This window comes from Marmota monax, unplaced genomic scaffold (assembly GCF_021218885.2).
Source record: "Marmota monax isolate L192 unplaced genomic scaffold, Marmota_monax_Labrador192_F-V1.1 WCK01_AAM20220418_F8-fsc00149, whole genome shotgun sequence".
NCBI classification, from domain to species: Eukaryota; Metazoa; Chordata; class Mammalia; order Rodentia; family Sciuridae; genus Marmota; species Marmota monax.
The window spans coordinates 420,646-447,522 of NW_026693170.1; the positions used below are offsets into that span (position 1 = coordinate 420,646).

The 26,877-nt window shown below is 54.7% G+C and overlaps 1 protein-coding gene across 1 annotated transcript; it reads left to right on the forward strand.

The window, feature by feature from the left end:
• Positions 1-3,473: 3,473 nt before the first annotated feature.
• Positions 3,474-26,796, forward strand: Napa (NSF attachment protein alpha). Its single transcript, XM_046455753.2, has 11 exons — positions 3,474-3,721; positions 13,722-13,801; positions 16,390-16,506; positions 20,987-21,033; positions 22,201-22,278; positions 22,430-22,485; positions 22,562-22,646; positions 23,411-23,515; positions 24,734-24,802; positions 25,278-25,328; positions 26,078-26,796. Exons 1-11 carry the CDS (start codon positions 3,624-3,626, stop codon positions 26,177-26,179), a joined length of 888 nt encoding a protein of 295 aa, XP_046311709.1. The 5' UTR covers positions 3,474-3,623; the 3' UTR covers positions 26,180-26,796.
• Positions 26,797-26,877: the final 81 nt, after the last annotated feature.

Genomic DNA, 26,877 nt, shown 5'->3' on the forward strand with positions numbered 1-26,877 from the left:
CAAGTGGCCACTGGGTAGAGCAGACCACTGTGTCAGCTACAAAATAACATGAAGAAAATGATGGTGCAGATGTTAAGTGGGCACATGGGGAGGTTGAGATCTGGATCCCAGGCCATAGCATAGACGGGAGACCAAGCATAGACTCTGCCATGGGAAACTAGCAGAGGGTGTTAGGCCAGGAAATGGCATCTCAGGTGCCACTACAAACAACTGCATAGCTGAGCATGGTGGCACATTGTAATACCAGTGACCTGGGAGGCTGACACCAAAGGATTGCAAATTTGAGACCAGTTTGAGTAACTTAGAGGGACCCTGTCTCAAAAAATAAGTAACTGGGGTGTAGCTCAGTGGTAAAGCATCCCGGTACAATCCCAGAAACAAAAAATAGAAAAAAGAACACCAACAACGAAGTTGTTTTTGTGTGGTGATTGTAGAGGGTGAGACCGGAAGTTCCCAGAGTAGACTCAAAAGTAAGATGATGGTGGCCTGGGCTGGCAAAGAGGGCCAGAGGCTTGGGGATGAGGCATACATTTTAGAAGTGGAGTCCATGGGCTTGTTAGTTTGTCACACAACAGGGGGAAGGGTAAGGAAAAGATCAAGGTCAGCATGGTAGGTTTGGGGTGAGCAGCTGAGGCAATGCAGTTAACTCCAATGGGAAAGAGTAAGGGAGAGGATTGATTGAATCCTGGCAGGAAGATGTTTGCACTAGTGTCTTCTGTGTCCTGAGTAATGGCAGGGCAAGCACAGTAGGGGTAGTGTCAGATGGTCTCACAGAGGGGCCTTTTTTGAAGCAGTCGGAATACTTTTGTTAAAGGAAAGAGTTCAGGCCTCCAATGAACCTGAATTTGCACCCTGGCTCCTCTTCTGTCATTGTGACCTAGGGCAAGTCACTTTCCTGCTTTAGCTTCAGTTTTCTCTATTTGTAAAATGGGAGGAAGAGTCAGGCACCATGGTGCAGGCCTGTAATCCCAGCAACTCAGTAAGTTGAGGCAGAAGGATTATAAATTCAAGGCCAGCCTCTCTGACCTAGCAAGAGCCTCCAAACTTAAGTGAGGCCCTGTCTCAAAAAAAAAAAGTGACTAGGGATATAGTTTAGTGGTAAAGTGCCCTTAGTTCAATCCCCAGTATTACAATAATAATGATGATGATGATGGGTGTGGAGAGTGCCTCCCACCATGTATCAGTTAAGTGAGAAAATGTAAAATGTAAAGTCCCTGGCAGATGCACCTATGACCTCTATCTACTACTATTTAATGTGCATTCTATTCTGATAATGTTTGGATCTAACAAATGACTAAATTCAATGACTCTGAAAAAGAAAAACTGGCTTAAAGGGTTAGAATGAGTTCATTATCTTTTGCTGCTGAACAAATTACCCTGAAATTTAGCAGTTTAAAACAAATGGAAGCTTTGATGTTAGTGTTGCCTTGACAGGGAAAGAACTGAAACTGCTGTGGTAATCCAGACCAGCCCCGCCTGCTCTGTGGTCAGAACCCAGTGGTGACCACACAAGGGAGTGGTTCAGGGGAGCCTAAGGAGGAAGGGAGCGGGACCGAAGTTTCTTTTGCTACCCTACCCAGCCAACACCCCACCCAGATAACAGTGTTTGCTTAAATTTTGGGCCCTGAATTTTCTGCCTCCTAATCTGCTGGGGTTCTATAAAGGGGAAAAAAAATACAGATTCCTGTGCTCTGCACTTTCAGAACTGGAATTGAGGGTAGGTGCCTGGAACCCGATTTTATATAAACAAGGCTTTTAGAGGGGGCTGTTGTTTCCATGGTACAACACTTGCCTAGCATGTGCAAGACTCTGGGTTCAATCCCCAGCACTACAAAAAAAAAAAAAAAAAAAAAACATTTAGAATAGTTTAAAATGTATGAAAAATTGGCAAATATAGTACCAAAGAAATTCTCCTATATACCACACCTGGTTTCCCCTATTTTTAACATCTTAAATTAGTATGGTTCACTTATTACAATCAATGAACCAATATCAATCCAATATTATTAACAACAGTCCATTATTTATTTCAATTTGCTTTGTTTTTACCAATGTCCTTCTAGGCGAAGATTTCACTCAGTTTACCATGTTACATTTAGCAGTCTGTCCTCAGGCTCCTATTGGCTGTAACAGTTTCTCAGATTTCCCTTGTTTTGATGACTTGACAGTTTGGAGGAGTAGGGGTCAAGAGTTTCTGGAAAATGTGCCTCGATTGGTATTTATGTGTTTTTCCTCATGATTAGACCTGGAGAAAGACCACAGAAATGGTGTTTTAATCACGTTACTAAGGGTCCATATTATCAACACGACATCATTTTTTATGTTAATCTCAACTGCCCAGTGGACAATGTCAGGTTTCTCCATTGTGAACTTAAGCCTTCCTGCTCGAACCCACTTCCCACGCTGTTTTGTCTGGAAAGACGTCATAGGCACGTCCACATTCCAATGTTGGGAATTAAGGTTGGGGAATCATGCTCCAACTTCTTGAGGGCAGGGTATCTACAAAGAATATTTGGAATTCTTCTGAACAGGCTGCCTGTCTCTTCTCCCCATTTATTTTCGCAGTATATAGTTGTTCATTTATATTAGCGGTGGGCTCCTCATGAATATTCTATGCTTTTGAGTTATAATCCAATACTACTTTGTTACTCAAATCGTTCCAGGTTGAACACTGGCATCTATTTTCATGACTCCTGGTTCTCCTAGACAAACACATTATTTGGTGTGTTTGTGTACTTCCTTTCTGGCATTGTGAAATGTACTTGGTTCATCTTGTAAAATTTCCTGCTCAGTCCTAGAACCAGCCATTTCTCCTAGGTACCCTGGTTTCTTTTATGGAGAGTTTTAAAAACCTAAAATCTGGGTACTATGTGTGCTGGAACTGAATTCTTAACACGCTCTCTTCAGCTGTTTTTTTAAGAAACTAGGGTTTGAGAACCTCTGTGTTTTTGTTGTTTTTTTCTTTCCTGTTTGTCAAGCACTTCTCTGGTGCCAGTTACAGCACCGGTCGACAGAGGGCGCAAGAAGTAAAACAGTTTCCTTTTTATGACAAAAGGCCCTCCAAATAAAGAATGACGTGATATAAAGCGCGGAGAAATGACTAGACTGCGCAAAGGAACTGTCAAGCCGGGTGTGGGCCAACATGGATCACATGGGCTTCAGCAGTCAGCTGACTAGCGCACAGGTTGCGCAGGGAGGGGAGCGTCGCACTGAGGGCTGCCGCTGATTGGTGGAGGAGGATGAACACTAGTACCTTGGGGGGTGGGTCTTAAGCAGTGGGGACTACGATTGGCTTTTGGAAAGTCACGTGTAGGTGTCCGACCAAGCTAGCCCTACGCGGGTATATGCGCTTGCTTTGAGGTCTCAGGGCGTGGATTGGATGTCGTGAGTCACGGGAAGTCGTGCGGCGACTGGCGGGGGCGTGGCCGGTGGAGCTCGCGCCGCGCTGCGAGAGTGCTGATTGGCGGGCGCGAGTCACTTGGCTCCGGGCCTCAGGCGGCGGGCGCCGGTGCGACGTCAACGCAGCCCGCTAAGCTCCCTCGGCCGGTGTATCGGGGCTCAGCGGTGGCGGAGTCCTCCCAGGTCCCGGGTCCGGAGGTTTGCTGAGAACCTTTGTGGCCGTCATGGATAACTCCGGGAAGGAAGCGGAGGCCATGGCGCTGTTGGCCGAGGCGGAGCGCAAAGTGAAGAACTCGCAGTCCTTCTTCTCCGGTCTCTTTGGGTAAGAACCCTGAGGGCGAGGGGTGGGCCTGGACCTAGGCCGAGAAGGCGAAGGGTCGTGGTCTGAGGTGGCGGGGTAGATCCCAAGGGGCAGAGGGGATTCCGCGTGGTGACGCGGCCCGAAGTTACAGGGGACACGGACTGAGGGACCCGGGCCGTGGCTACACGGTTCGAGGAGAAAAAGTCTGAGATGGTGGAAGAGACCTGGAATGAGGTCGCACAGGCCGAGGCGACGTCATCTTGAGTTGGGGAAGGGGACTCGAGCTGAAGACTGGCCGAGGGCCAGAGGAGAACTGGGCAAGGGAAATACGGCCTGAGGCCTTGGGGGGCACCTGCCCCAGAGCCGGAGAGCAGCCGGCTTCCGCAGCCTTTAGAGCTCCTGGGGAGTCTGTCTGAAGGGTCCTGGACCCGGGACACCTGCCGGAGGGACCGACCTTTCCGCAGCCGGTGGCAATGGGTTTGTGTGGATCCTGGGTGATGGGCGTGAGGGCTCAAGATATCTGACACCCGGCAGAGGGGTCAGGAGTAAGGTTATCCTGGGAGTGAAATGGGTGTGCCCAGGTGGCTGGGTGAGTGTGGCCCTGGTAAAAAGTGACTAAAGGAGACCTGAGCAGAGGACCCAGATGGTGGAGTTAAGAATGAGGCGGCCTGGGATGAGAGCTGGGGACTGCAGCTGGGGGAGATGACAGCCACCTGGGGGAGGAGTAGAGGGGGACAGGGAGAAGGGGGCGGGGGGGTCAGAGGCCTGCTGTATGGGTCCTAAGCCTGGGGAGTCAGGAGAGGTGACCGTGGCATGCCTTCCAATAAGGCCTCTAGGTCTGGGAGCAGAGCCAACGCCTAGGAGGTGGCAGAGGGGTACATAAGGTTCCTGTCAGCTCATGAAAGCCAACCACTCTTTGAGGACTCTTGGTAGCTTAGGAGCATTAAAAAGCCCAGGTGTGAAATGTGGCTCTGCCATTTCCTTCATGGCGTTGGATGAGCTGATTTCCCCGATAAAGGGATCGCTGGTAAAATCAATTCCAGAAGTTTGTTATAAGTATCAAATTTGTGTGAAGTGTTTAGAACTGAACCTGGCGTGTGGTGAAAGCCCTGTAAATGTCACTAGCCAGATGGCAACAGGTTTGGAGCACGTGAGGGGCTGAAGGGGACCAAGAGAGGCCTGGAAGGGGTGAGAGGAGGGAAGGCCTGGGAAGTAGAGAGAGGACCTGGAGAGGAATGGGGAGAGGGCGATGAGCCCTGAGGCCTTCCCTGGGGAGGCCTCAGGAGGGTCGGGAGAAGAAGATGAGGCTCTGGCAGAGGAGATTGAGGGGTGCTGGGAGGAGAGGGGAGGAGCAGGCTGGGGGTCCTGAACGGGGCTGTGGGAGTTGTTGAGACGGAGGACGACTGGGAAAGGTGCCGGGTGGGCTGGTGAGAGGGAGGACCTGTGGTGGGGTGGGACACAGAGTCAGGAACCCCAGAGAGGCAGAGCCTGGGGAAGGCCACAGGCTGCCAGAAGACTGGGGAAAGGGCTCGGCAGGAGGGCCTGGGGGTTGGAAGAGACTGTTAGGAGCCTGGCCATGGCTGCTAAGAAAGGAAAGGGAGGGATCTTTCCAGGAGAGGAGATGGAGCCAGTCCTCATTATTTGAGGTTGGATAATGTTTAGCAAAAGAACTTAAAGAATGTGGATGAATTGCCTGACATAGAGAAATATCCGGGTCAGATGGGTTGTGTTGATGAAGTGAGGAATGTTGTATTTTAGAGGCTGCAACTGAGAGGGTGTGTGTGTCTTCCTTCCTGGCGAATGGAGGAGTTCAGTGTTTGGGGTGGGCCCCGAGCTCAGTTTTCAGCGGTAGTTTTCCTGGTGGTTTTTAATGTCTGGTCCTTTTGGCCCAAAGATTAGTGTACCGTTGATCCATGTTTGTGGGGAGCCCCTGAACCCCTGAGACACTTGCCATATGGTGGGCAAGGCAAGGTTAATACTAGCCAAGTATTAGTAAAGCCAAATTGTCATATGTAAGGAAGGACCAGGTTATGACCTTTATGTGAAGTTCCTGAGCTGAGAGGATGCTGTGTGAATTGGAGGGTGTCCCTCAGGAGTGAGCTGGGTTCTAAGGAACTGTGACATGCAAGGGAGCAGGTACCTGGAGGGTGTTATAGGTGGCAGAGATAGTGCAATTTAGCTGGGTGCAGTGACACACACCTGTAATCCCAGTTACTCAAGAGGCTGAGACAGGAGGCTCACAAGTTTGAGGCCAGCCTTAGCAACTCCACAGGGATAATGTAAGCAAAGGTCTAGTGTGAGGGGATGATCTACCCAGTGGGTACCAAGATCCAGAGGGACCAGGAAGGGCTTCCTAGAGGAGAGGTCTCCATCTGGGTGGGGCTGAACAGTTCTGGGAGTGCACTCTGAGAGAGAGCAGCACTCCAGGTAGTGGAGACAGCTTGAGGAAAGGCCCAGAGGAGCAAAGCTTGTGTTACGAAGGGTTAGTGCGGGGAGAACCACATTAGAGCATCATGTTAGAATGGGCAGATGGGGGAAGTGAGGCAGGACTGGATAGATGCGACCTGTAAACAAGGACTTGGGTGTGAGGAGGTGCTGGAGAGCACAGAAATTTAGTGGGGCCAGTTCTGGAGGCTTCCCATTTGCCCTTTCAAAGGGGCTGCAGCTGGTGTGGGGGAGAATGACGGCTGGAGGCTGTAGTAGTGACAGTGGAACTAGAAGATACTATTTGTGAAGTGCTCCCTCTGCCTCTGAGTCAGGCCTGGACCTGGCACTTACCCTTATTTAGTCCTCACAGAATCCCTGTGGAGGTGGATAAAGGGAGCTTAGAGAAGTCAATTTATTTGCACAGAGCGACAATAAGTGGGAGAGGCAGCGCTCAGACCCAGGCCTGCCTGATTCCACAGCCCTCTTGCTTAGCCACTTTGCTGTGCTACAAACATAGTTTATCCTGGAGGCTCACTTCCATTTCTGGGCACACATTTAGGAAGGATGCTTACAAAGTCCGTGGTTTGGTTTTCTGCCACCCTCTGATTACCTCCCCATGGCAGTTTTCTCCAAATATTTGAAAGAAAGCAGATGGGTTCCTCTGGTCCCTTGCAACTCCATGAGGAGTTGAGGATGTGCTGACCAGGGAGTGAGCAAGGCCCACCTGGAGCCCGAATCTGGGAGCGTGTCCAGAGGTCAGTTCAAGAGAACCTACTTTAGGGGTGGGATCCACTCCTAGTGCCTCCTCCCCTGGAACTGGGCTTGCCCTGGTTAAACATTTCCCAGCTGGCCTTCACTCAAGGCTTTGAGAAGGGCGTGCTAGGGCTCAGCTCATCTCTGGTGCTTCTCCCACCCCTTTTGGGAACCTCTTTGATGACAACTTCCCTGATGAAGAGGCCTCTGCTCAATGTCAAGCAGGCCAGGTACAGTAGCCCTCCCCTGGGATGCTTGTGGGTTGCTTTTGGTGCCTTTGCTCTTCCTTATTTCCAGGCTGCCAGACTCTAGGGGCTTTGATGTACCAGCAGCCATTGAGGGCCACAGCAGTAGCAGTTAGAGATGTTTCTGTACCTTCCCTGGGCAGTAGGGGGCAATAGGGGGTGAAGGAGTAGCAAACACCTGTGCTCTGGAAGCACAGTAAGATGGTGGAAAAGGGCAAGGGAGAAGCAAGTTTCCCTTCCCTTCCTCCTGCTCTGGTCTCCCAGTGGGTCCAGGGACTTCCCTGTGGAGCCCCTGTGGGATTATACAGGTTCTGAACAGTAGTTCTGTGCCCTGTTGCTCCTCCTCAGCCCTAAGGTCTCCCCATCCCAAATCTCAAATAAAGACTCCTTTCCTCTTGAACATTGATATGTACAGGAGTTTTCTCACCTGTGAAGTGAAAACCAGAAGGATGCCTACTTCCTGGGGTTGTCCCAAGGAGCACATTGAGACCCTGCTGGGCCCCCGCAGTGCTTCAGGAGGGCTGTTCTTACTAGACAGTGTCGTGGAAGTTGAACTGGAGGTGCTGGAGAAATAGAGTTGAAAGAGAGGTGTCAGAGTGTTCTGTAAACAAACAGCATGTTCCTAAAGCTCAGATGTTGACAAGTCAGTTCCTGTTTGTATCTCCTGTGGGCATCAAAAGCCCTGGAGGGCTTTTTTTGTGAGCGAAGAATTGCTGCCAGGGTCAGGGTGGGTGTCCCTGAGCAGGGCCTGCAGGGGTCTCCGCTGAGCTGGTCTAGGCATGAGTCTCCAGCTTTGCTTCCTGATCCCCTACAACCTGGAGTAACCCCTGGTGTCCTTTCCAGTGGGTACCATGGTGAATCACTGTGCTGGCTGCCAAGATCCACATCTGAAAAGTTGGCTTTTCTTGCCCAGTCCCAGTATGGCGTCTTTCCTGAGGGCAGGCGGGGTTTCTAGGGAATCTGAAACCTGGCTTTCTCAGCAGATGGGATTTTGCTGCCTGGTTATACAGAGGTTTTTGTGCTCCTGCTTGGAATCGGGCTGCTGAGAGTTGAGGAGCTTTCTGCATATCCTTTGAGGAAATGAAACATTCACCCTGGGGCTGTGGTGCAGGGTGGTCCTGCTGGGAGCAGAGGGCAGCACTTTAAGAATAAGAAACGTGGGCCTCTTGCCAGGTCAGGTGGCAGCCACAGTCCCTGCCTCTGAGCCAACTAGAGGGCTATGGGCCCTCAGGTAGGCACAGTGATCCCTCAGCATCCCAGGGGATTGGTTCTAAGAACACTCCCCATCCCACAGCAGATACCGAAGTCTGCCCAGGCTCCACTCCCTCGTGTAGAATGTCTGATATTTGTGACCTACAGGTTGCTTAGGATACCTGATACAACGTAAGTCCTGCAGAAGTACTTGTTATGCCATGTGCTTTGGGAATAATGACAAAGGACAAGTCTTTATATGTTCAGTACGATGCAGTTTTTTAAAAAATATTGATCCACTGATAGTTGAATCAGTGGTGCAGGGCTGACCACGTCAGCATCATGAGGCAGGGGCAGGCTGGTGGGAGACCCAGGACGCTGGAAACAGAAAGGGGGCAACACTTAGCTGCCCAGAGTGGAAGAGATGCAGCCCACGCTGAGTTGGTAACTTCGCTGTGCTCTCAGTGGCCCCTGTGGCATGGTGGGCACTCAGCTGGTGCTCTGTGAGATTGCTCATGCTTCCAGCAGCCTGTGGGGCGTTAGACCCATCCCAAGTGACAAATGAGGAAACCAAGGCTGCAAGCGGTGAGCTGGCATTTGAGCCCAGACCTGTCTGACTGCCCTCAGCACTTCTTCCAGCACCACAGGTGACTCCGGAGTTCCCATTGGAACTGGCACCCCTTGGAGTGCGTCTCTCCTCCTCCTCCAGTGGCAGCCACTCAGGCCCCTGCTTCCTGCTGCACACTCCTTAGAGACTCCTCCCAGGTCAGGTTCATTGTCTTCACTTTACAGCTAAAGAGACAGAGGCTCCAGGGCCACACACTTAGCAAAGTACCTGAAATATTCCTGCCCAGGTCACTATGCTCCAGAGTCATTCTCTCTCTGCCCCTTGCCCTTGCATTGTAGGCGTACTGTGAGAAGGTCAGCACATGGGGCCTTAGTCTGCCATCACTGCTTCCCCCGGCCTGGCCAAGCAGTGAGGAGGGTAGGAGGCAGAGCTGCTGGAGCCCAGAGCCATCTGGGAGGGCGCTGCAGAACCTGGAGGCTGTGGCTGGTCAATACTTATAGGTGGGGGAGGCAGAGGCCTGAGGGCAGCCAGCGGAGAAGCAGGACCAGAGGGAGCGCCTGTGCCTCTTTTGCTCCCATCCCCCCTCCTGTTGGACTGTGCTGGGGGGCTCTGTGGGGATCTGGCTTCATTGATGCTCTCTAGCCTAGCAGAGGCTGGGTGCAGCTCCAGAGAGAGCAGGGTCCACGTGTCAGAAGAGGGAAGCTGGGGTGGTGAGGCTGCCTCATCTAGGAGGCAGCAAGGCCCTGGTCCACCCTCTTCGTTTTCTCGAGGACTCTTCTATGTGAGTGAGGGCAAGCTGAGGGCAGGACAGGATCCCCAGGGCCCCAAGGCCCCTCTCCCAGCCCTGCCAGTCCCTACAGTGTCGGCTTGACTGGGTCCCTTACCCTCTTCTATGAAGCAGGGCTCACAGCTTTGGATGCACCCCTTCAGGTGGTGGCCTCAGGAGGTTAGTGCCCACTGATGGTCACTGTGAAAACAAGCAGCAAATTGAGAGCCAGGCTGTGAGGCATGTAAGGGTGGTGGCAGGTCCTCAGGTCCCTTCTTCCTGAGGGTACTGACTTGATAACCAAGGCAGCGGGCGGGGGTCTGTGGTGCTGCAGAGGGGAGGAGGAATTCGTCCATCTGCCCAGCATTTCAAGGTCCTTGGGGAACTGGAGGTGGGGGTAGGGGTGGCCTGTTTCAGAGAGCCAGGAAGTGCCCGGGATGGAGGAAGGAGGGAGGGAGACTGAAATCACCCTGCAGAACCCCCTGGCCAGGGTCCTGCCAGGCATCTGTGCTTTCCTGGCAGTGCTCACCCCTCCATATGGCAGTTGCTGGAGGTTGGTGGCTGTGCCTGGGAGACCTGAGACTGCTTCCTCCGCTTTCGGGAGGGTGGGGAGAGAGGCTGAGTGGTAATTATAGACAGCCTTGCACCAGGCCGGCCCAAACCAGTTCCCTGTATTCCCAGTGGCTCAGAGCCGTGGGATGGGAGAGTGCAGCAGAGGCAGCTTGGAGGAGGCCAGTGGGGGAGGGGCTGTCAGCTGTCACATGTGCTGCCACCTAGACCCTTCAGGAGGAGGCCCAGCGAGCTTTTCTGGATCTCATGCAAGAGGCAGAGGAGCTTGCAGTTTCAGTCAAGAGGCCACCCTTAGACAGGTGACATGAGCCCTCCTGACATGGAGTAGAAAGCCTGGAGTGAGCCATGCAGAGGGACAGCTTGCATGAGCTTGGGACCAGGATTCCTGCCTTGTCAGTCTTGCTCTGCCCTGTTAGAACAGGGCTGGAATCTTGCCCTGGCCTCCAGCACAAAGTCCCCTGCCTGCCTCACCTAGCTCCTTCCTGCCACTCCCTGTGCTACAGCCATCCTGGCCCGCTTCTCTTCCTCCAGCTTGCCTGTGTCTCTGCCTCAGGGCTTTTGCACGTGCTGGAGTGCTTGTCCCTTCCCATGGATGGCTCCTGAATCCCTGAGGTCCCAGCTCCTGGAGTGCACAGTCATTGTGAGGCAGCTTGTGGGTCCCTGCTATCAAGGGCCAGGCCCTTCTTTGTTGCTTTCATTTTCGGTGCCTGGCACATAACAAAGTACCAGATATTTGTCCCCCATGTAGAGAAATTTCTACATGAATGACTTCTTCGGAATTTACCAGTTAAAGTATGCAAATCACTTTCCTGCTTTGGGGACTTGCCTCCAAACTCCAAAAGAAGAGGATGAGACTCCAGCAATCCATTGTCACCCACTGCAGCAGTGGCCAGGCCCAGGGTATTCAAGAGAAGGAGAGGGCAGGCCTAGGGCCTGTGTGGGCATTAATCCCTGTGCGGGCTCCTCCACCCCACGGTCAGAGTTGCCGACCCAGCACAGGGGTGGCTCGGCTTAGTCTGGGGTCAGAGAGGTTCAGTCCAGGCAGCTGACGGGCTTTGTGCCTGGGATCCGCTCTGTCCCATTGAGCCGAGCAAGCCCAGCTGGGATGACTCTGCTTATTGTTGCTCACCAGCATTGGGCCTCCCAGTAGAATGGCCCATTTCTGCTCTGTCAGGAGGCCAAGGTCTTTTGACAGCATCTGGAGCTGCTTAGGTCTTGGTTGTACCCACAAAGAAGGAAGGATGAGCTGGGGGTCTGTGGGGTGGCAGACTCTGATTAAAATTTGTGAACGTGTAAGAAGACATTGGGGGGGGGCGGTGTTCCTCAAAAGTAAGAGCACTTAACTAGCATGTGCAAGGCACTGGGCCATCCCCAGCGTACAGAAGGCCATTCCAGAGAAGGTCCTCCGGTGGTGTTTTGCAGCCAGGTCTGAGGGACCCTCTGAATTCTCTACTGCTGGAAGCTTGGGAAAGCTCACTCTGCACAGCCACTAGTGGGCTCTAAAGAAATCCACTGGCCTGCCAAGGCGCGGCTTGGGGGATGCAGAGAGGCCTGGTGTCATTTGTGCATGTGGGAGGAGCCTAGTGCTTCAGGCTGCCTCCTGGGGACAGCTGAGGGTAGACCTTACCTGAGGAGGAACCGTTCCTGGTGTGTTTTGGATTCAGGGGGCTTGGTTCCTGCCAGCCCATTCCCTCTCCGGAGTTTGTAGGCTGGCGCAGGAGTCAGCCTCACTTTTCCCTTCCAGACTTGCCCAGTCATCTGAACACACCTGAATTCCGGAATCCAGGGGTTCCGGATCCCACTGCAGGCCCTGGACCTGCTGCGTAGGGCCTAGGAGTGTGGCTGTGGGTCTGACCTCAGCGGTTCAGAGCTGCAAGCAGGTTGTATCCTGCGCCTGCACTACAGCTTGAAGCTGTGGGGACAGTATTGGGCTGCTGGGCACCGGTGGAGGGTGGGATGGGGAGGGTGACTTGTGTGGCTTTTAGACACTGCTGTGTCAAGTGTGGGAAGAGTTTGAAATCTGTTTGGTGGAACTCCTAAGGGCTCAGGTTTTATTCTGGTTCTGTTGGCGATTGGAATCTGAACACTTAGGAGACCACGGCCCTCATGGGCTAGTCCTGGTTGGATATGGGGGGTAGAAAAACGGAGAACAAAGGTAGGGGCTTAGGGTTTGAGCTAGTGGTGAAGGACCCCAAGCTCAGTAAAGTTCATGTGTGCCACATGAAGGTCAAGAAGCCAGAGTAAAGCTGCCTGAAGAAGCCCTTTGTTTTTATTTACACACACACACACACACACACACACACATTTAGTTGTAGTTGGACACAATACCTTTATTTTATTTATTTGTTTTTATATGGTTCTGAGGATCAAACCCAGGGCTTGCTCATGCTAAGCAAGTGCTCTACTGCTGAGCCACAACCCCAGCCTCTGTTTTTATTTTTTAAAAACCTAAACCTGGGGCTAGAGTGTAACTCAGTGATGGGGCACTTGCCTGGTGTGTGCAAGGCCCTGGGTCCATCCCCAGCACCACCAAAAAAGAAAAGAAAGAACCCTCTATATCTCCCAGGCCTGTTCTATTGCACAGTTCAGTTTTTGAGGATTGTTTTATGTTTTAAATAACTCTATGCTGAATATTCTTGTAACTTTTCTAATTCCTTTCTTGGGGAAAATTGCTAGAAATGTAAGAAGTTTCTGGACTACAGGGTCAAATTAAATCCTAATATTAAATGTCTTTTTATGAATAGATAAAATGTGCAGATGGTTAAAACAGTTAGTACAAATGAGGGGGTGTGGTGAAGAAGCTGCCCAACAGCTGGCCGTGCTGTGACTCTGCAGTAGAGATGCTGTCACTAGGCCTTGTGTATTTGTCTAGAGATATTCTGTTTGTATAAACATGTATGTTTCTATTCTTCTCACCCTGTTGTTTTTTTTTTCCCCAAATGGGAACATTTTTATGTTTATATCTTAAAATAATGTATGCTCTGTGTGCTGCATCCAGCCAGTTCCGAATTGGCATGACACACCCCTAGGGTGGCGAGGTCTTGATGGAAGAGTGGTCGTGTGCTAGGCACAGGATCAAGGCACCCAGGAAGCAGTGGGCACCTCCAGTGGGGCAGTCCCCCAGAATGCTTTGCAGTCTCTGGGGAAAAGGCATCTGCAGATGCCTGGGACCCGTTGATCACCCCCCCACACCCAGGCGGGAAGTGAAAGAGGCTGTCAGGCTGGGTGTACGGGGAGGTCAGGAAGCCCCACTCTCCCCAAGAGCACCCACCCAGTCCCCTCCAGGAATCATGCCAGTAGCCATTCTGCCTGTGCAGATTGTGCCTTTGTGTGCAGGGGTGGGAACCACAGACTCAGGAGGACAGGGGGAGGTGGCTTAACAGGGAAATCGGACTGAGGGTTGGAACACATGTCCACTGTCGCTGAGGCAGAATGTCTGCTTTCTTTTTGATAACAGACTAGACGATCTGCTTATCTTTTTTCCTTTTTCTTCTTCCCCAGAGGCTCATCCAAAATAGAGGAAGCGTGTGAAATCTACGCCAGAGCAGCAAACTTGTTCAAAATGGCCAAAAACTGGAGTGGTACGTGCTCTTTGCCGAGCTCAGCTCCCAGTCCTGCTGTCCTGGGTGGGAGGTCGACTTGCAGCTCCCTCTCCAGTCTCAGGAGCCCACTGGCCCAAGTCCAATGAGATATTTTGCACCTTAAGTCAAGGTGGGAGGACAGAGATAGAGAAGGATGGAAAGCGTGGAGATGAATAGATGGTCGAATCTGGTAGACCAACTTGGACGAGTTCTTTGAAGGATTTCTCCCAGAACTTCAGGTTTCCTGGAAACTATTCCCTTTTGCATCCATCAGACTCATGATTCTGGGCTGAGGGTGTGTCCTGGTGACTCCAGGATAACATTAATCACAGCTACCATGTATTGAGAGTGCTGTGAAGTAGCCATCGCACACAGCTTAAGAAAACCATCCCAGTGACCCACGAGGGTTCCATTAATATCCCCGTTTTAGAGATTCAGACTAAGGCTTGGCTCACCCCTCATCATGGTGCCATGACTGCTAACCAGCAGGACCAGGGTCCCGAAGCCAGGGCTCCTGAGGGTGCAGCCCAGGTGCTTCACCCACTGGTGCAGAGCTTTCCTAGGGAGAAAAGGCAGGCAGGGGCCAGGGGTGGTCCTTGAGGGCACTGAGGTGAGGGTGTATTTGGGGGTTGCGTGTCCCTGGAGGAGAGGCCCGGAGGCCTTGGTACTTCTAGTGTTAGATCAGATCAAGCCAGAGATAGTTTTGGAACCCAAAGAGGAATTTTCTAGACAAGGAGGAAGTCAACCCATGGATGAGCCATGGAGGTAGGTTGCCGGGGTGCAGGGCGGAGTTGATTGTCACCAGGTCCTGAGAATGCCATTCCCTGGTTTCCCAAAAATTAGAAGAGTTTTTTCCTGAACTTTCACAAGATGCCTTGTTTATAAAGCTGGTGCTGCATGTGTTTATCCTCCCAGACTCATAAAGGGCCCTAAGAGAAGGAAGGCCTATTTTTTACTCACATACATGTTACTTTTCTCCTAAAATTGGTTACCACCTCCCCAGTGATTCAAACAGAAGTCCCAGTCCATTCTCCCTGCTGTTAGCCCTTTTATATTGAAATTTAGGAGTCAGATTTGGAGCTCTTAAAAATAATAATGAAGGGGCTGAGGCTAGGGCCAGCAGTAGAGCGCTCACTTAGCACATGCGTGGCTCTGGGTTCGATCCTCAGCACCAAGATATTGTGTCGAACTACAACTAAGAAAATTTTAAAAATAATAATGATGATAATAATGAAGAAAGACATGGTGGCATATTCCTGTAATCCCAGCACCTTGGGGAGGCTGAGGCAGGAGGATCGCAAGTTCAGAGCCAGCCTTAGCAACTTAGCAAGGACCTAAGCAACTCAATGAAACTCTGTCTAAAAATAAAACATAATAAAAAAAAAAAAGGGTCTGGGAATGTGGCTCAGTGGTTAATTACCCCCGAGTTCAATCTCAGGTACCCAAAATGAAAATAATAAACAAGCAGGGCACAGTGGGACACACCTATAATTCCAGTCATCAGGAGGTCAAAGCAGGAGGATTACAAGTTAAAAGCTAGCCTCAGCAACTTAGCAAGGCCCTAAGCAACTTAGTGAGACCCTGTCCAAATAAAGTATGAAAAGGGCTAGAGATGTGGCTCAGCGGTGAAGTGCCCCTCGGTTCAACCCCTGGTACTGGGAAAAAGAACAGTGATAACAGTAAACAAAACGACAGAGTGAAGCTCACGAAGGCTGTGTGTCCCACTTGGAGGCTGGGCCTGGCCACCTCGGCCTCAGGAATTCCGAGATTCTAGAGCCCGCTGAGAAGCCTTGGCACTGAGCCAGGAGCCCTCGAGCAGTGGGAGAGACCATGATGCCTCCCAAAAGTCAGTCAGGAGCCATGTGAACTGTGGCTCAGGCCCTGGGGGACGAGGTCTTGGGCATGGGCACTTTTCTATTTGTATTTGAGCCCTTGCCATCCATGTCCGTCTCCCTTTCTGTATGTGGAGCCCCTGGAGTGGGTGGACCCTGGGTCCCCTGCCACTTGCCTTGCAGCGAGTGTGGTACCTTGTCCACAGGAGCTTGCAGCCTCTGCATGAGGCCAGAGAGTGTGGGCAGAGACCCAGGGTGCGGGAACTAGAAGGAGCTTCAGGGAGCTGGGGGTCAAGGAGCAGGATGGGAAAGGGGAGCAAGTGGGAGGGTCACTTATCCTAGTTGCACTTGCCTCCTGTTCCCGGAACTGCCCCTCCAGGCTGCTCTGCCACTCAGCTCCACCGTGCCTTCCAGGGCCTGTTGCGGCTTCGAACTTTAGAAGTGGTGGCCCTGGAGATGTCACAGAGACTAGGATGAGGAACATGGGATTTGAGCTGGGCTAACCCTGGACCTCTTGCAAAGTGTCTGGGGCTCAGTGTTGCCCCTTGAGGCAGCTTCCTGTCTTCCTCAGAGACTACAGAGGGACTGCCAGGAGCCTCAGCCCAGAGCTCAGGAGACCTGCAGCCTGGGCCTCAGCTGGTCTTGCTCCAGCCAGTCCTGGCCCACATAGGACTCTCTGTGCCTTCTAGCGTCCCCAACCTTCTAGGGTAGTGTCTGTGCAGCCACTGAGGCCGGTACCCTTCCTGTCTGTTGCAGCTGCTGGGAGCGCCTTCTGCCAGGCCGCCCGGCTGCACCTGCAGCTCCAGAGCAAGCACGACGCGGCCACCTGCTTTGTGGACGCTGGCAACGCCTTCAAGAAAGCCGACCCCCAAGGTGAGGGCCTCTGTGGGCCACACGGCCAGCCACCCTCCTCAATGTCCTCAGGTGTCCCAGCCGCTCTCTTTTTTCCAGTGACTGACATGTGATAGGCTGAGGCAAAGCCAGCCTTAACTTCAGAATTGGCCGTGCTTCCACTGGCACGGCGTCCTGCTCCAGGTCCCCGCCTCCCCCTACCCTGTGATGTGCCGCCTGTCACTCCCCTCCCCTAGCCTGCGAGCATTTGGGAGTGGGAGTTAGATTTCAGACCCTCCGCCTGCCAGGGAGAGAAGCAAAGCTGTTCTGTTGTCAGAATTAACATGCAGAAGGGAGCGGGGGCGCCAAGACCAGCCAGGTAGGAGTTGCTGCCGAAAAAGGAGCGGAAATTCTCCTACCTGGCTTCCCTGCACCCTGGGGAAAGTCGGAGAGAACAGAGCCTCGCATCCAGTTGCCAGAGAACGGGCTCCTCCACAGGAGAGCAAGTGGGGACGAAGCCTCGCGTGGAGCTGGCTCGGAGAGAACAGTTATTGTCCCACTGGGTTTGTGGTGAAGCCTAGGCACAGCTCATGGGTCCCAGGCTTTGGGGTTTTGTGGGGCTGGGATATTGCTGTTTTGGGGTGTGTGTGTGTGTGTGTACAGGATTCAGCCAGAGCTTGCACATGGTGAGCATGTGGTCTACCACGGAGCCCTGTCTCCCCACTCCCAGGAGTTTTGTTTTCCTCTTAACCTTTGTGCCAGACAGAGGTTGCTGACTAATTTTAGCAAGCAAAGAAATTTTTTTAAAAAATGACCATCTAGTGTCAGGATCTTCTCAGGAGAATGGAAAATAGGTGAACATGTAATTTTGGCATGAAGGCCTACCCTTGACAGGAGAGGTTGGTGCTCGGCAGGGCTCGTTGGTGTCACCAGGGCCCCTCAAATGCTGCCTTACACACCACCGCTGGGGGTTGCTGCCGCACCTGGCAGCATTGTGGAGCACAGTTCCCGTGCACTCTCTCTCCTTGGTCGTGCAGGCAGGAAGCGTTTCTGTTCCCATGCTGACCAGTCACTCCTGTCTAGCTGGTGTCTCGCAGAGGTTGGCCCAAGTGGTTTCATATGGGGTTTCGGCTTGACAAGGACAAGAGAGGGGTTCCTGGCTGGGAGCACCTGGCCACAGCAGAACTTGTGGGTGACTCAGTGACCCAGGGTGACCCTGGGTTTGTTTTCAGCTTAAATCAGCCTGGGAGTCTCAGCATCCTCTGCAGAGCACTCCCCCAGCTGGCCCTCCTGCTCCCTGAGGAACTGGTTGGCCTGGAGATGCTGCCTTAGCATCTGTGACGCTCAGCTGCTGCCCCATCCGGAGTGACTGGAAGGACTTGTTTCTGGGGTGGCCGCTGCCAGGCTGCCTGATGTGTGCATGTGCCTCGTGCTGTTCCCACAGCCTGGGCTGGCTGGAGTGTGGTCACTGCCTTCCCTGTTTCTGATCTGAGCTGCGGGCTGTGGGCCTTGCCCAGATGTGGCGCATCCTTGGCCACAGAAAGCACAGAAGGTGGCCGCTGAGGAGGCCAGACCAGTGGGAAAGTATGATGAGGGTGCAGCTGGAGAGCGGGGTGGGGACACAGGCTTGGAGGGGACCCTTCACGGAGGAAGGAGGGCGCTGCTGCAAGAGGGTTTCTGCTGGCAGGGATGGCAGCAGCAGCCCCCACCTCCAGAAGTCCTCCCTAGTCACAGCTCCAGTCGGGGCTGTGGCCAGCCGGAAGCGAGGGGAAAGGGGCACATTTGCATGGGGGTGACAGTTGCTTTGCGTCTGGGCAGTCGGCCCATAGGGACACGGGTGCGGCAGCTGTATGTGGCTCTGCAGGGGAGGAGATACATGATCTCCGGGAGGATCCAGTGACCTCAGGCAAGTCACTGACTCTTCGGAGCCTCCATTTGCTCCTGTGTTAAAGCACAGGTCTCCTGTGAGATGATGTGCTGGCATGGCCCCGGGCCCTGAACCACACACGTCCCCAAAAGGGCAGCCCTTGGTGCCCATCAGCCTGGTGTTCCTGCCTGGCCTGCGCTCTGAGTTCGGCTAGTTCTTTGTGAAACAGCTGGAGGGTGCATTTGGGGTCCTGCCTGCCCAGGTTCCCCTAGCAAGGGTCTTCCCTCACCCCAAATCCTCCCCTGCCTGGCCAGTGTCTCTGCCGGAGGCTCCCTGAGCCTGAGGCCGCACTTGGGATTTGTGCTTTCCCTCTGCAGAGGGGGGCAGCTGCCCCTTGGTGGCACCAGAGAGGCCTCACATGCTGTCCATGGTTCCTCAGAGCCCCCAGACCACTGGCTGCTGCTTTGTGTGGACTAGGGCTGGGAAGTCCCCTTCCTTGGCCTGCTCAATGCTGAGCAGAGTGTACACAGTGCATGTGTCCCCGGGGCAGGGAAGTGCCCCAGCCCTCATTTGTCTTCCCCTTCCTCCACATCTGCTGCCATTTAGTGGGTGCCTACTGTATACCAGACCCTTGGCATCTTTTAACCCATCCACTTCCTTGTTCGCTTTGGAACTTGTGCCTGTTCTGTTGAGGAGGAGGTGGGCTGAGGCCTGGATGTGATCAGGGAGGGCTTCCGGGAGAGGCAGAGTGTGCTGGCTCTAGTCCAGGGGTAGCAGCTGCAGCGGGAGTGGGGTGGGGTGGCCTGGGCCTCGCTCTCCGTATTAGGCTGAATCTCCTGAAGCCCCTCGCCAGTCCCTGCGAGTGGGCAGAGGGGTGGGGCTGGCCAGGGAACCGGGCCTGCTCTGTCTGTCCAGGGACATGCAGAGGCCTGATGACCTGAGATAAGCCCAGTGTTGGAAGGCATGTCAGAAGCTCCTCCAGGAAGAGGCAGGTGTCATCTGGCAGCCGGCCACTTTCCAGGATAGCTGTTCCCAGATCAAGGAGTTGGCACAAAGGAGACTTAGCTCCATGAGTCCATGTTCTTCCCCTGCTGCCACTGCAGGGGCCACTGTCTGCTGACTAGAGCCCATGCCAGCAGGCTGGGGGGGACAGCTGCTGCTGTTCTCATTGAGGAGCATCCTTTGCCTGCAGGAGGCCAGGTAGAGCTCCTGGCCTTTGACCAGCAGAGGGAGCCAGCTAGTAGCCTGGCCAGGGTGGAGGCCGCTGCCTCTCTGCCACGGCCAGCTGCTAGCTCAGCTGTTGCTTCCAGACCTGCTGTGTTACAAAATTGTGAGTGGATGTGAATTAACACTTTTCAAGCCACTGATTTGTTGTCAGTTCTCGTTTCCATCTACTCTGCCCCCTTTCTCTCCTCTCCCTACTGCCTCCCTCTTCCAGCGTCAGTCTCCAAACCTTACTGAATGGTGCACATTCTCTGAATCTTTTTGGGGTCCCCTGAGGCCTTTCAGAGTTGGACAGAACCTTGCAGACTCCCAGAGTAGTACACAGACACCCTTTTTCCCATATGTACATGTAGAAGGGGTTGTAGACCTCTGAGAGCTCAGCTCTGTTCAGGTGGTTCCCTGAGGAAGTTGGTGCCCTGGCCAGGCCAGGAGCCCCACAGAAGCAGGCATCAGGCCTGCTGCATTCCTGTAGCATCCTCATCCCAGGTGAGCTCAGGCCACTTGCCCAGCCAACTGGGTGGGGAACAGGACCTGGGATTGGTCTGTGGTCTGCCCAGGCCCTCTGCCTCCCCCGACCTCCCTCCCCCAGCATCCGCTCCTGAGATGCATTAAACTGATGTTTAAAAAAATACCCACCGAGAGCTCATTTCTATCTGCTAGAAGATGCCTCCCACTCATGCTTCTCTCTTCTCCAAATAACTTTTCAAAAAGAAGAAGAAAAAGCCTTTCCCAAATTTAAAATCTTGCAAGAGATAGTACAACAAAGGTGGCTGAGTTCTTCCTCAGTGCCACTTTGCTGTGCTTGGGGGTTTTTTTTGGTGAAACCTACAGCTTGAGGAGCCTGTGGTGATGGGCCAGGATTAGAGGGCTGTGCCGACTGCTTCCCAGGGTGTGGGGAAGAAGGGTGTTGGCAAGTCCATGTTGAGGGGTCCTGATATTCCCAGCATCTGGCCTCCTGTGCCAGAGATCCAGGCGAGACTGGTATAGGGGACAAATTCTGCTTAGGCTCCTACAGAACCCAGGGCTGGCAGAACCCAGGTGGGATCCAGGTTTCCCTGCTACTTCCAGTTGACCTCAGATGTTGGGCTCAGCGCCTCCAGCCCTACCCCGCCTGCCGCAAGCAGCTCTGTCTCTGAGAGCAGGGCCTTGGCATGTCTAGCTCAGCACACCCCTGGGAGTCTGGTTGTCTTTTCCAGCTGTGCCCTGTCCTAGAGCTGCCAGGAAGCTGGTAGACTCTTAGCAGCCCAAGGGAGAAGGTCTCCCTGTGAAGACGCTCAGTCGCCACAGTGTGCAGAGACCATCATCAGCTCCTTCCCCTTTCCTCCCAGCCCTGAGCGCCTGCTGCTCTCAACAGCCGTCCCGCTCTCCTCTGGATACGCTGCCCTGACTTCAGCTCTCATTTCTTCTCTCCACTTCCTCTTTCTTTCCCAGAGGCCATTAACTGTTTGATGAGAGCCATCGAGATCTACACAGACATGGTAAGGCCACTGGTTGTCACGCTCCCTCCCAGCTTCCCAGCCTCGCCTCCCCTGCCTTAGCACCCAGCAGTGTTTCTTGCTCCACTGCCAAGACCAGCGGGGAAGCAGGAGCCCTGGAGAATCTGGTCACCTGAGCTGGACTGGACTGACGGGATCCTCGGCAGCTTGCCAGGAGCCAGGCAGCCCCTCCTTATTTCCTGCCTCCACCCTCTGGGTGGTCTGGGTTTGGTGTCAGGAGTTCTGGTTATTGGCATCTGTGGATCCAGCACCTTCCCCTTGCCTGGTGTTGCCCAGGGTCCCATGTGAGGAGCAACTCCTGGCATCCCAGAGGGAGAGGCAGAGCCCAGAGAAGGCTTAGCCCCTGCCCTACCCCAGGGATGCAGCCAGAGAGGCAGCTGGCAGGCCATGGCAAGGAGCCAGGTGATGGACACAGATTTGCCCTGGCTCCTGTCAGCTGCTTACCCCGTCACAGGCCACCCCTGTTGATCAGACTCTCCCCCAGGCAGGAACACAGTTGCTGGGCAAGGCTGCAGCAATCCTTGTAGTTAAACGGTCACAGCAGTGGCCATTTGTTGACATAGAACTGCAGGTGGTCAGCAGCAGCCCTTGAGGTTGGCTGTCCCTGATTTCCATTTGATAGTCGAGGAATGTGGGAAGGCAGGAGTGGCACCTTGCCCAGGGACATGGGGGTACTTAGTGTCTTGGAACCTGGGGCTCCTTTGAGGACCTCTGAGCATGCCCAGAGGAGGCGGAAGGGCAAGGTACCTGCCTGTGGGAAGGGCTGGCTCCATGGCCACACGGGGAAGGGCCCCTCGGCAGCAGGACTCTACAGCCGTTGGTGCTGGTTTCTCCAAAGCATTCCACCTGGTGATTCTTTATCTTTCTTCCCCTCTGGACCAGGTTCTGCCCACTCACATCACCTTTGGGGCATCGCCATCCACCTGTGCCTTGCAGACAGGATGGATACAGGCCAGGACACGGGGGCACTTGCCCAGGCCACTGGCAGCACAGCATTTCCCCTGGGCCACTAGGTGTCGGCCTTCTCTGCCCTCTTACGTGCTTCATGGTGGCATGGCCAAGGGACAGGAGCTGAGGGACCATGGCTGACGGTGGGGTAGGTCACATACGAAGTCTCAGTCACAGTGGCCCTTTCCCTTGTCCTTGCAGGGCCGATTCACAATCGCAGCCAAGCACCACATTTCCATTGCTGAGATCTATGAGACGGAGCTGGTGGACATTGAGAAGGTGAGTGGGTGCCAAGGCCTTGCTGGGCCGCCTGCCAGGACCACAGCTTCTCCCTCCTCCCAGGAGAATCCTAGTGCTGCCAGAGCTTGGGTAAAGGGTGCAACCCCAGGCCTGCCCTCCCTCCAGCCCGTGCCCACTCGTGTCTCCCCAGGCCATCGCCCACTACGAGCAGTCTGCAGACTACTACAAAGGCGAGGAGTCTAACAGGTAGTCCTCCCACCTGCCCATGTCTCGGTGATGCGGGACTCGCCACCACCTTTGCTCATCCCTCTCCTCCCCATAGCTCAGCCAACAAGTGTCTGCTAAAGGTGGCTGGCTACGCCGCCCAGCTGGAGCAATATCAGAAGGCAATTGACATCTACGAACAGGTAGGGACGGGACGGGCCTTACCGTCTGCTCAGAAGTGCCAAAGCCGCGTCCTGCTCTCATCTGTCCTCTTCCCTGCTTCTCCCCGTCTCCATCTGCCTGCCTCTGTGGCCTTCACCTAGCGTTCACCCCGGCTAATGGCTTTCCCCACCCACACGGGCCCTCATGTGGTGTCACCACGCTCCCTGGGGTGTGCTCTGTCACCCCCACACAGGAGCTGCCTGCAGGCTCCAGAGAAAGGCAACCTCCACACAACCAGTGAGGCGGGAGGGGAATGGCCATGGGTGGCAGATCAGGGTCCCTTCTCTGCAGTGGGAGGCAGGGAATGTCACATGGTCCCCCTCTGCTGTATGGGGAGGGCTGGGCTGTGGCCAAGAGGAAGGCAAGCAGCTGGCCTCTGGGGAGAGGGGCAGGCACTGCCTCTTGTGTTCGAGCAGCTGCCACTCCTCTGCCCACTGAGTGCCAGTCTGCTGTGGGCCTAACGGCAGGGTGTCGCCTCCGCGCTGTCCTGGGCCCCTGGGAGGCCCACAGACACCTGGTTTCTGCCTGTCCCAAGCCCTGCCCTATCACATCAGGAGGTCCTGGTCACTCAGTTCCAGTTCCTGACTACCCTGGGCCAGTCCCTGGCTCGCTAGCCTTGGGGTCCTCAGGTCACAGGGCCTCACCCAGGGCTGGACCTGGCTCTCAGCCAGCCCCAGTGCCTGGCCGTGAGTCTGCCCTCCAGTTGCCCATCCTGAACTCACTGGGCTCCTCCACATGACCACAGGTAGGAACCAACGCCATGGATAGCCCCCTTCTCAAGTACAGCGCCAAGGACTACTTCTTCAAGGCGGCTCTCTGCCACTTCTGCATCGACATGCTGAATGCCAAGGTGAGCCAGACCTGGGCCTGCTGGGAGTTCCTCCTTCCAGCCAGGCCGTGGCCGCAGGACCCCAGTGTCGTCACCAGGTCGCCCCTTGCTGCCAGAGGGAGAGGGGTGTGCTCTTGCTCTATCTGTCCCTGCCCGTTGGCCTTTGCATGGGAGACAGTAGCTGTACTGAGGCCAACCCATCCTGCTGTCACCTGCCTGGCCCTAGAGGCTTTGAGCTCCTACCTTCTGGCTCACCCAGTACTGGGTCCTTTCTTTTGTGGATGTACTTCCCAGATCCTCACTGCACCCCTTAAAGGCCGTGCTGTCACCTCCTTTTGCTGAGGAAGGAGCTGGGCTGAGAGTTCCTCATGGAGACCTCGAGGCTAGTGAGCTACGGCCCTGCTCTGCCGAGCACGCGCTTCCCGATGGTGACTGTAGCCACAGCCCCTGTCCTCCTTGCTATTTCCAAGGCTTCTTGGCAAGAGGAGTCAGTGCTGGGGGAGAGGGGCTGGCCACGGGAAGAAGCTGGGAGTGGGCACTCGGTTCTGGTCAGCTGGAGCCCAGGCAGACCCTGAGGCCTCTGCCAGGTCTGGGGCGTCCTGCTGTCTCTCTGGCTGTGGTGCTTGTGTTTGGCCACCTCCCTGTGAGCCCTGCTCCTCTGTGGGCCCAGCAAGGTGGCTGTCAGGTCAGGATTCTTTTGTGGTGCTGGGGTTGGAACCGAGGGCCTTGAGCCTGTGCAGCAGGCATTCCACCACTGAGCACACTCCAGCCTGTGAGCTGGGGTCCTGTTGGCCTGTGGTCACAGCCCCGCCCCACTCCCCTGTGCCATCTCTGGGTGTTTTCCCATTTTTAAAATGGGGTTGCCATCATTTGGCCTTCCTGGGGTCCTCATGAAGGTCAGCGTGGGGAGCAGCCAGCCCCAGGCCTACCACATAGGTCTACCATACAGGTCATTTGCCCCTTCCCAGGCACAGAAAGGAGGGTCATGGGCACCTGTCCAGGAAGCCCACCCCCTCCCTGCTACCGTCTCTGCAACCAGGCTGGCACTGAGCCCCGCTCCGCCAAGGTAGCGTTAGGCTCAGAGCCAGGTGACACTGGAGGCTGGGGGAGAAGGGCAGAGAGCCGGCTCAGGGCTGCTAGCAGCAGCCAGGTCCCTCTCCCACCAGGCCAGTCTCCAGCGGACCCTCCCTTCATTGGCTTGCCCTGTTCTTCCCTCTCCCTCCCTCCCCCACTGCCCAGCTCGCTGTCCAGAGGTACGAGGAGCTGTTCCCGGCCTTCTCGGATTCCCGGGAGTGCAAGCTGATGAAAGTGAGTGCTGGGCTCAGGACCCACCCCCAGCCCACAGTGGAGCAAGGCGGTTGGGTTGTCAGGGCGAGGGGCTCCTGAGGACAGGACCTGGCTGCTTGGGCTCCTGGTAGGATAACTACCAATGCTTTTCAATGCCCAGTGCTTTTCAAAGGGTTTGTTTTGTTTTTTTTCCTTCTATCAGTTGGCTCTCCAGTCTCTAGATGAGAAGAGCCAGGGACAGGCCAGGGGCAGGGCTGGGTGCTGGACATTGACACAGGCACACATACATACCCTGTGGTATTCTGCCAGGAGGTGCCCTGGGAGGGAGTCATTTCTGATGAGTAGGTAGACAGGATTGAGACACGTCCCTTTCTCCCTCTTGGTGGCACGGGAGACCACCTCCTCGCCTTCAGACCCCTTCCCAGCCTGTGCTTGGATCTGGTCCAGGCCAGGCCCCAGCTAGCCTCCCTGACCCCGGCTTGCCATTTGTTTGCAGAAGTTGTTAGAAGCTCATGAGGAACAGAATGTGGACAGCTATACAGAGTCGGTAAGTGGCAGTATGGGTGGCCAGATCCCTCCAAGGGGGTGACCCCCAGAGCAGACTGCCTTCTCCAACACGCTGTCCCACAAAATCTCACCTTTTTTGGTCTCTGGTCCCTAGGCCCTGACTAGAATTTCCTTTCCTCAGTCAGTTGCCCCAAAATCTACAAGTAACTCCCAGGGTGTGGGTAGCTTTGTAAGGGGCAGCCCTGAGGCTGAGGAAGGAAGGGGACTTGGCCTTGGACCCTTAGGGTGCAGACCCCCATCTGTCTGCTCACAAAGGCCAAGGTCTTTGCACCACTGGGAGTCCCCCAGGATGAGCAGTGGAAGCTGTCTCACATCAGGCACTTTGGGTGACCCAGGAGGAGGAGCCTCTAGGGAGGGAAGAGGAGAGTGGGAAGGGACCCGAGGGGGCCAGCTCCCCCCTCCCCAGTGGACCTGCCCACCGGGGGTCTCCTGCCCTTTCCTCACTCTGCCCTGGATATTCTGGAACTCAGTTGTGTCCACCCCAGACTTGGCCTGCTTTGGTTTTGGGGTGGTGTCGCCACCCAACTTTTCCCTAGTGCTCCCAGGAATTTAAGCCAACCCCAGCCGATCCCATCTGCCCCAGGGAAGTGGGAGGGCAGGCAGGGCTAGTCCCCTGGGCTCTTTCTCGGGGACCAAAGTGACAGGAGCACATCTTGAAAAGCTTGGGCCTGGAGCTCGGGTGCCCTGCTGGAGTGGGGGCAGCGGTTGTCTCACCTGCGGCCCCTGCAGGTGAAGGAGTACGACTCCATCTCACGGCTGGACCAGTGGCTCACCACGATGCTGCTGCGCATCAAGAAGACCATCCAAGGCGACGAGGAGGACCTGCGCTAGGCCCTGTCTCCCGCCTGTCTTCTGTCTGTCTGCTCAGAGAGGCGGGGCCTGAGACTAGCTGGCCTTGAGACCTTCCCTCCCCTTCCCCACCTGGGGAGTCTTGCAGGCCACGTGGGTGGCAGTGTGGGCTCAGCACCACTTCAGGGCGCCAGAGGCCAGGGCCTGCTGGCTGGACAGTCACCCTCTGTTCTCGCTACATCCCTCACCCCTGCCCATTTATTTAAGCCCTTAAAGGTGTCCTCCACCCAAGAAACCAGGTGTACAGAATCTTTAATAGAGACCTGTTTGCTCTGGATCCTGCTGGAGTCTGGGATCAGTGTCTGGTCCCGGCTCCTGAGCAGCTGAGCCGCAAGGTCGGCGGCTTCTCACCCACCTTGACCCCAGATGAGCCCTGAGTACACATAGTCACTGAGATTTGCTCTCACTGCTCGGGGTGCGCTTTGCCCCAGCAGTCTGCAGCCCCTACCTCTCAGGTCAGCTCTGGGCCCTGGAGCCCAGAGGGTGTCCCCCAGACCCACCCTTGCGCCTGCTCCTTCCCCAGTGCTTCAAGGTTTTGTCGGTTGGTTGGAAGCTGCAGCTGCCAGAGAAGGAAAATAAAAATCGCCATTTTTGCATGAGTCTCTTCCTCCTCACCTCTGCTGCCCTCCTCAGCCCACAGCATCCCCGCCTGGCCATGGTGCGTCCTGTGGGTAGTGGGA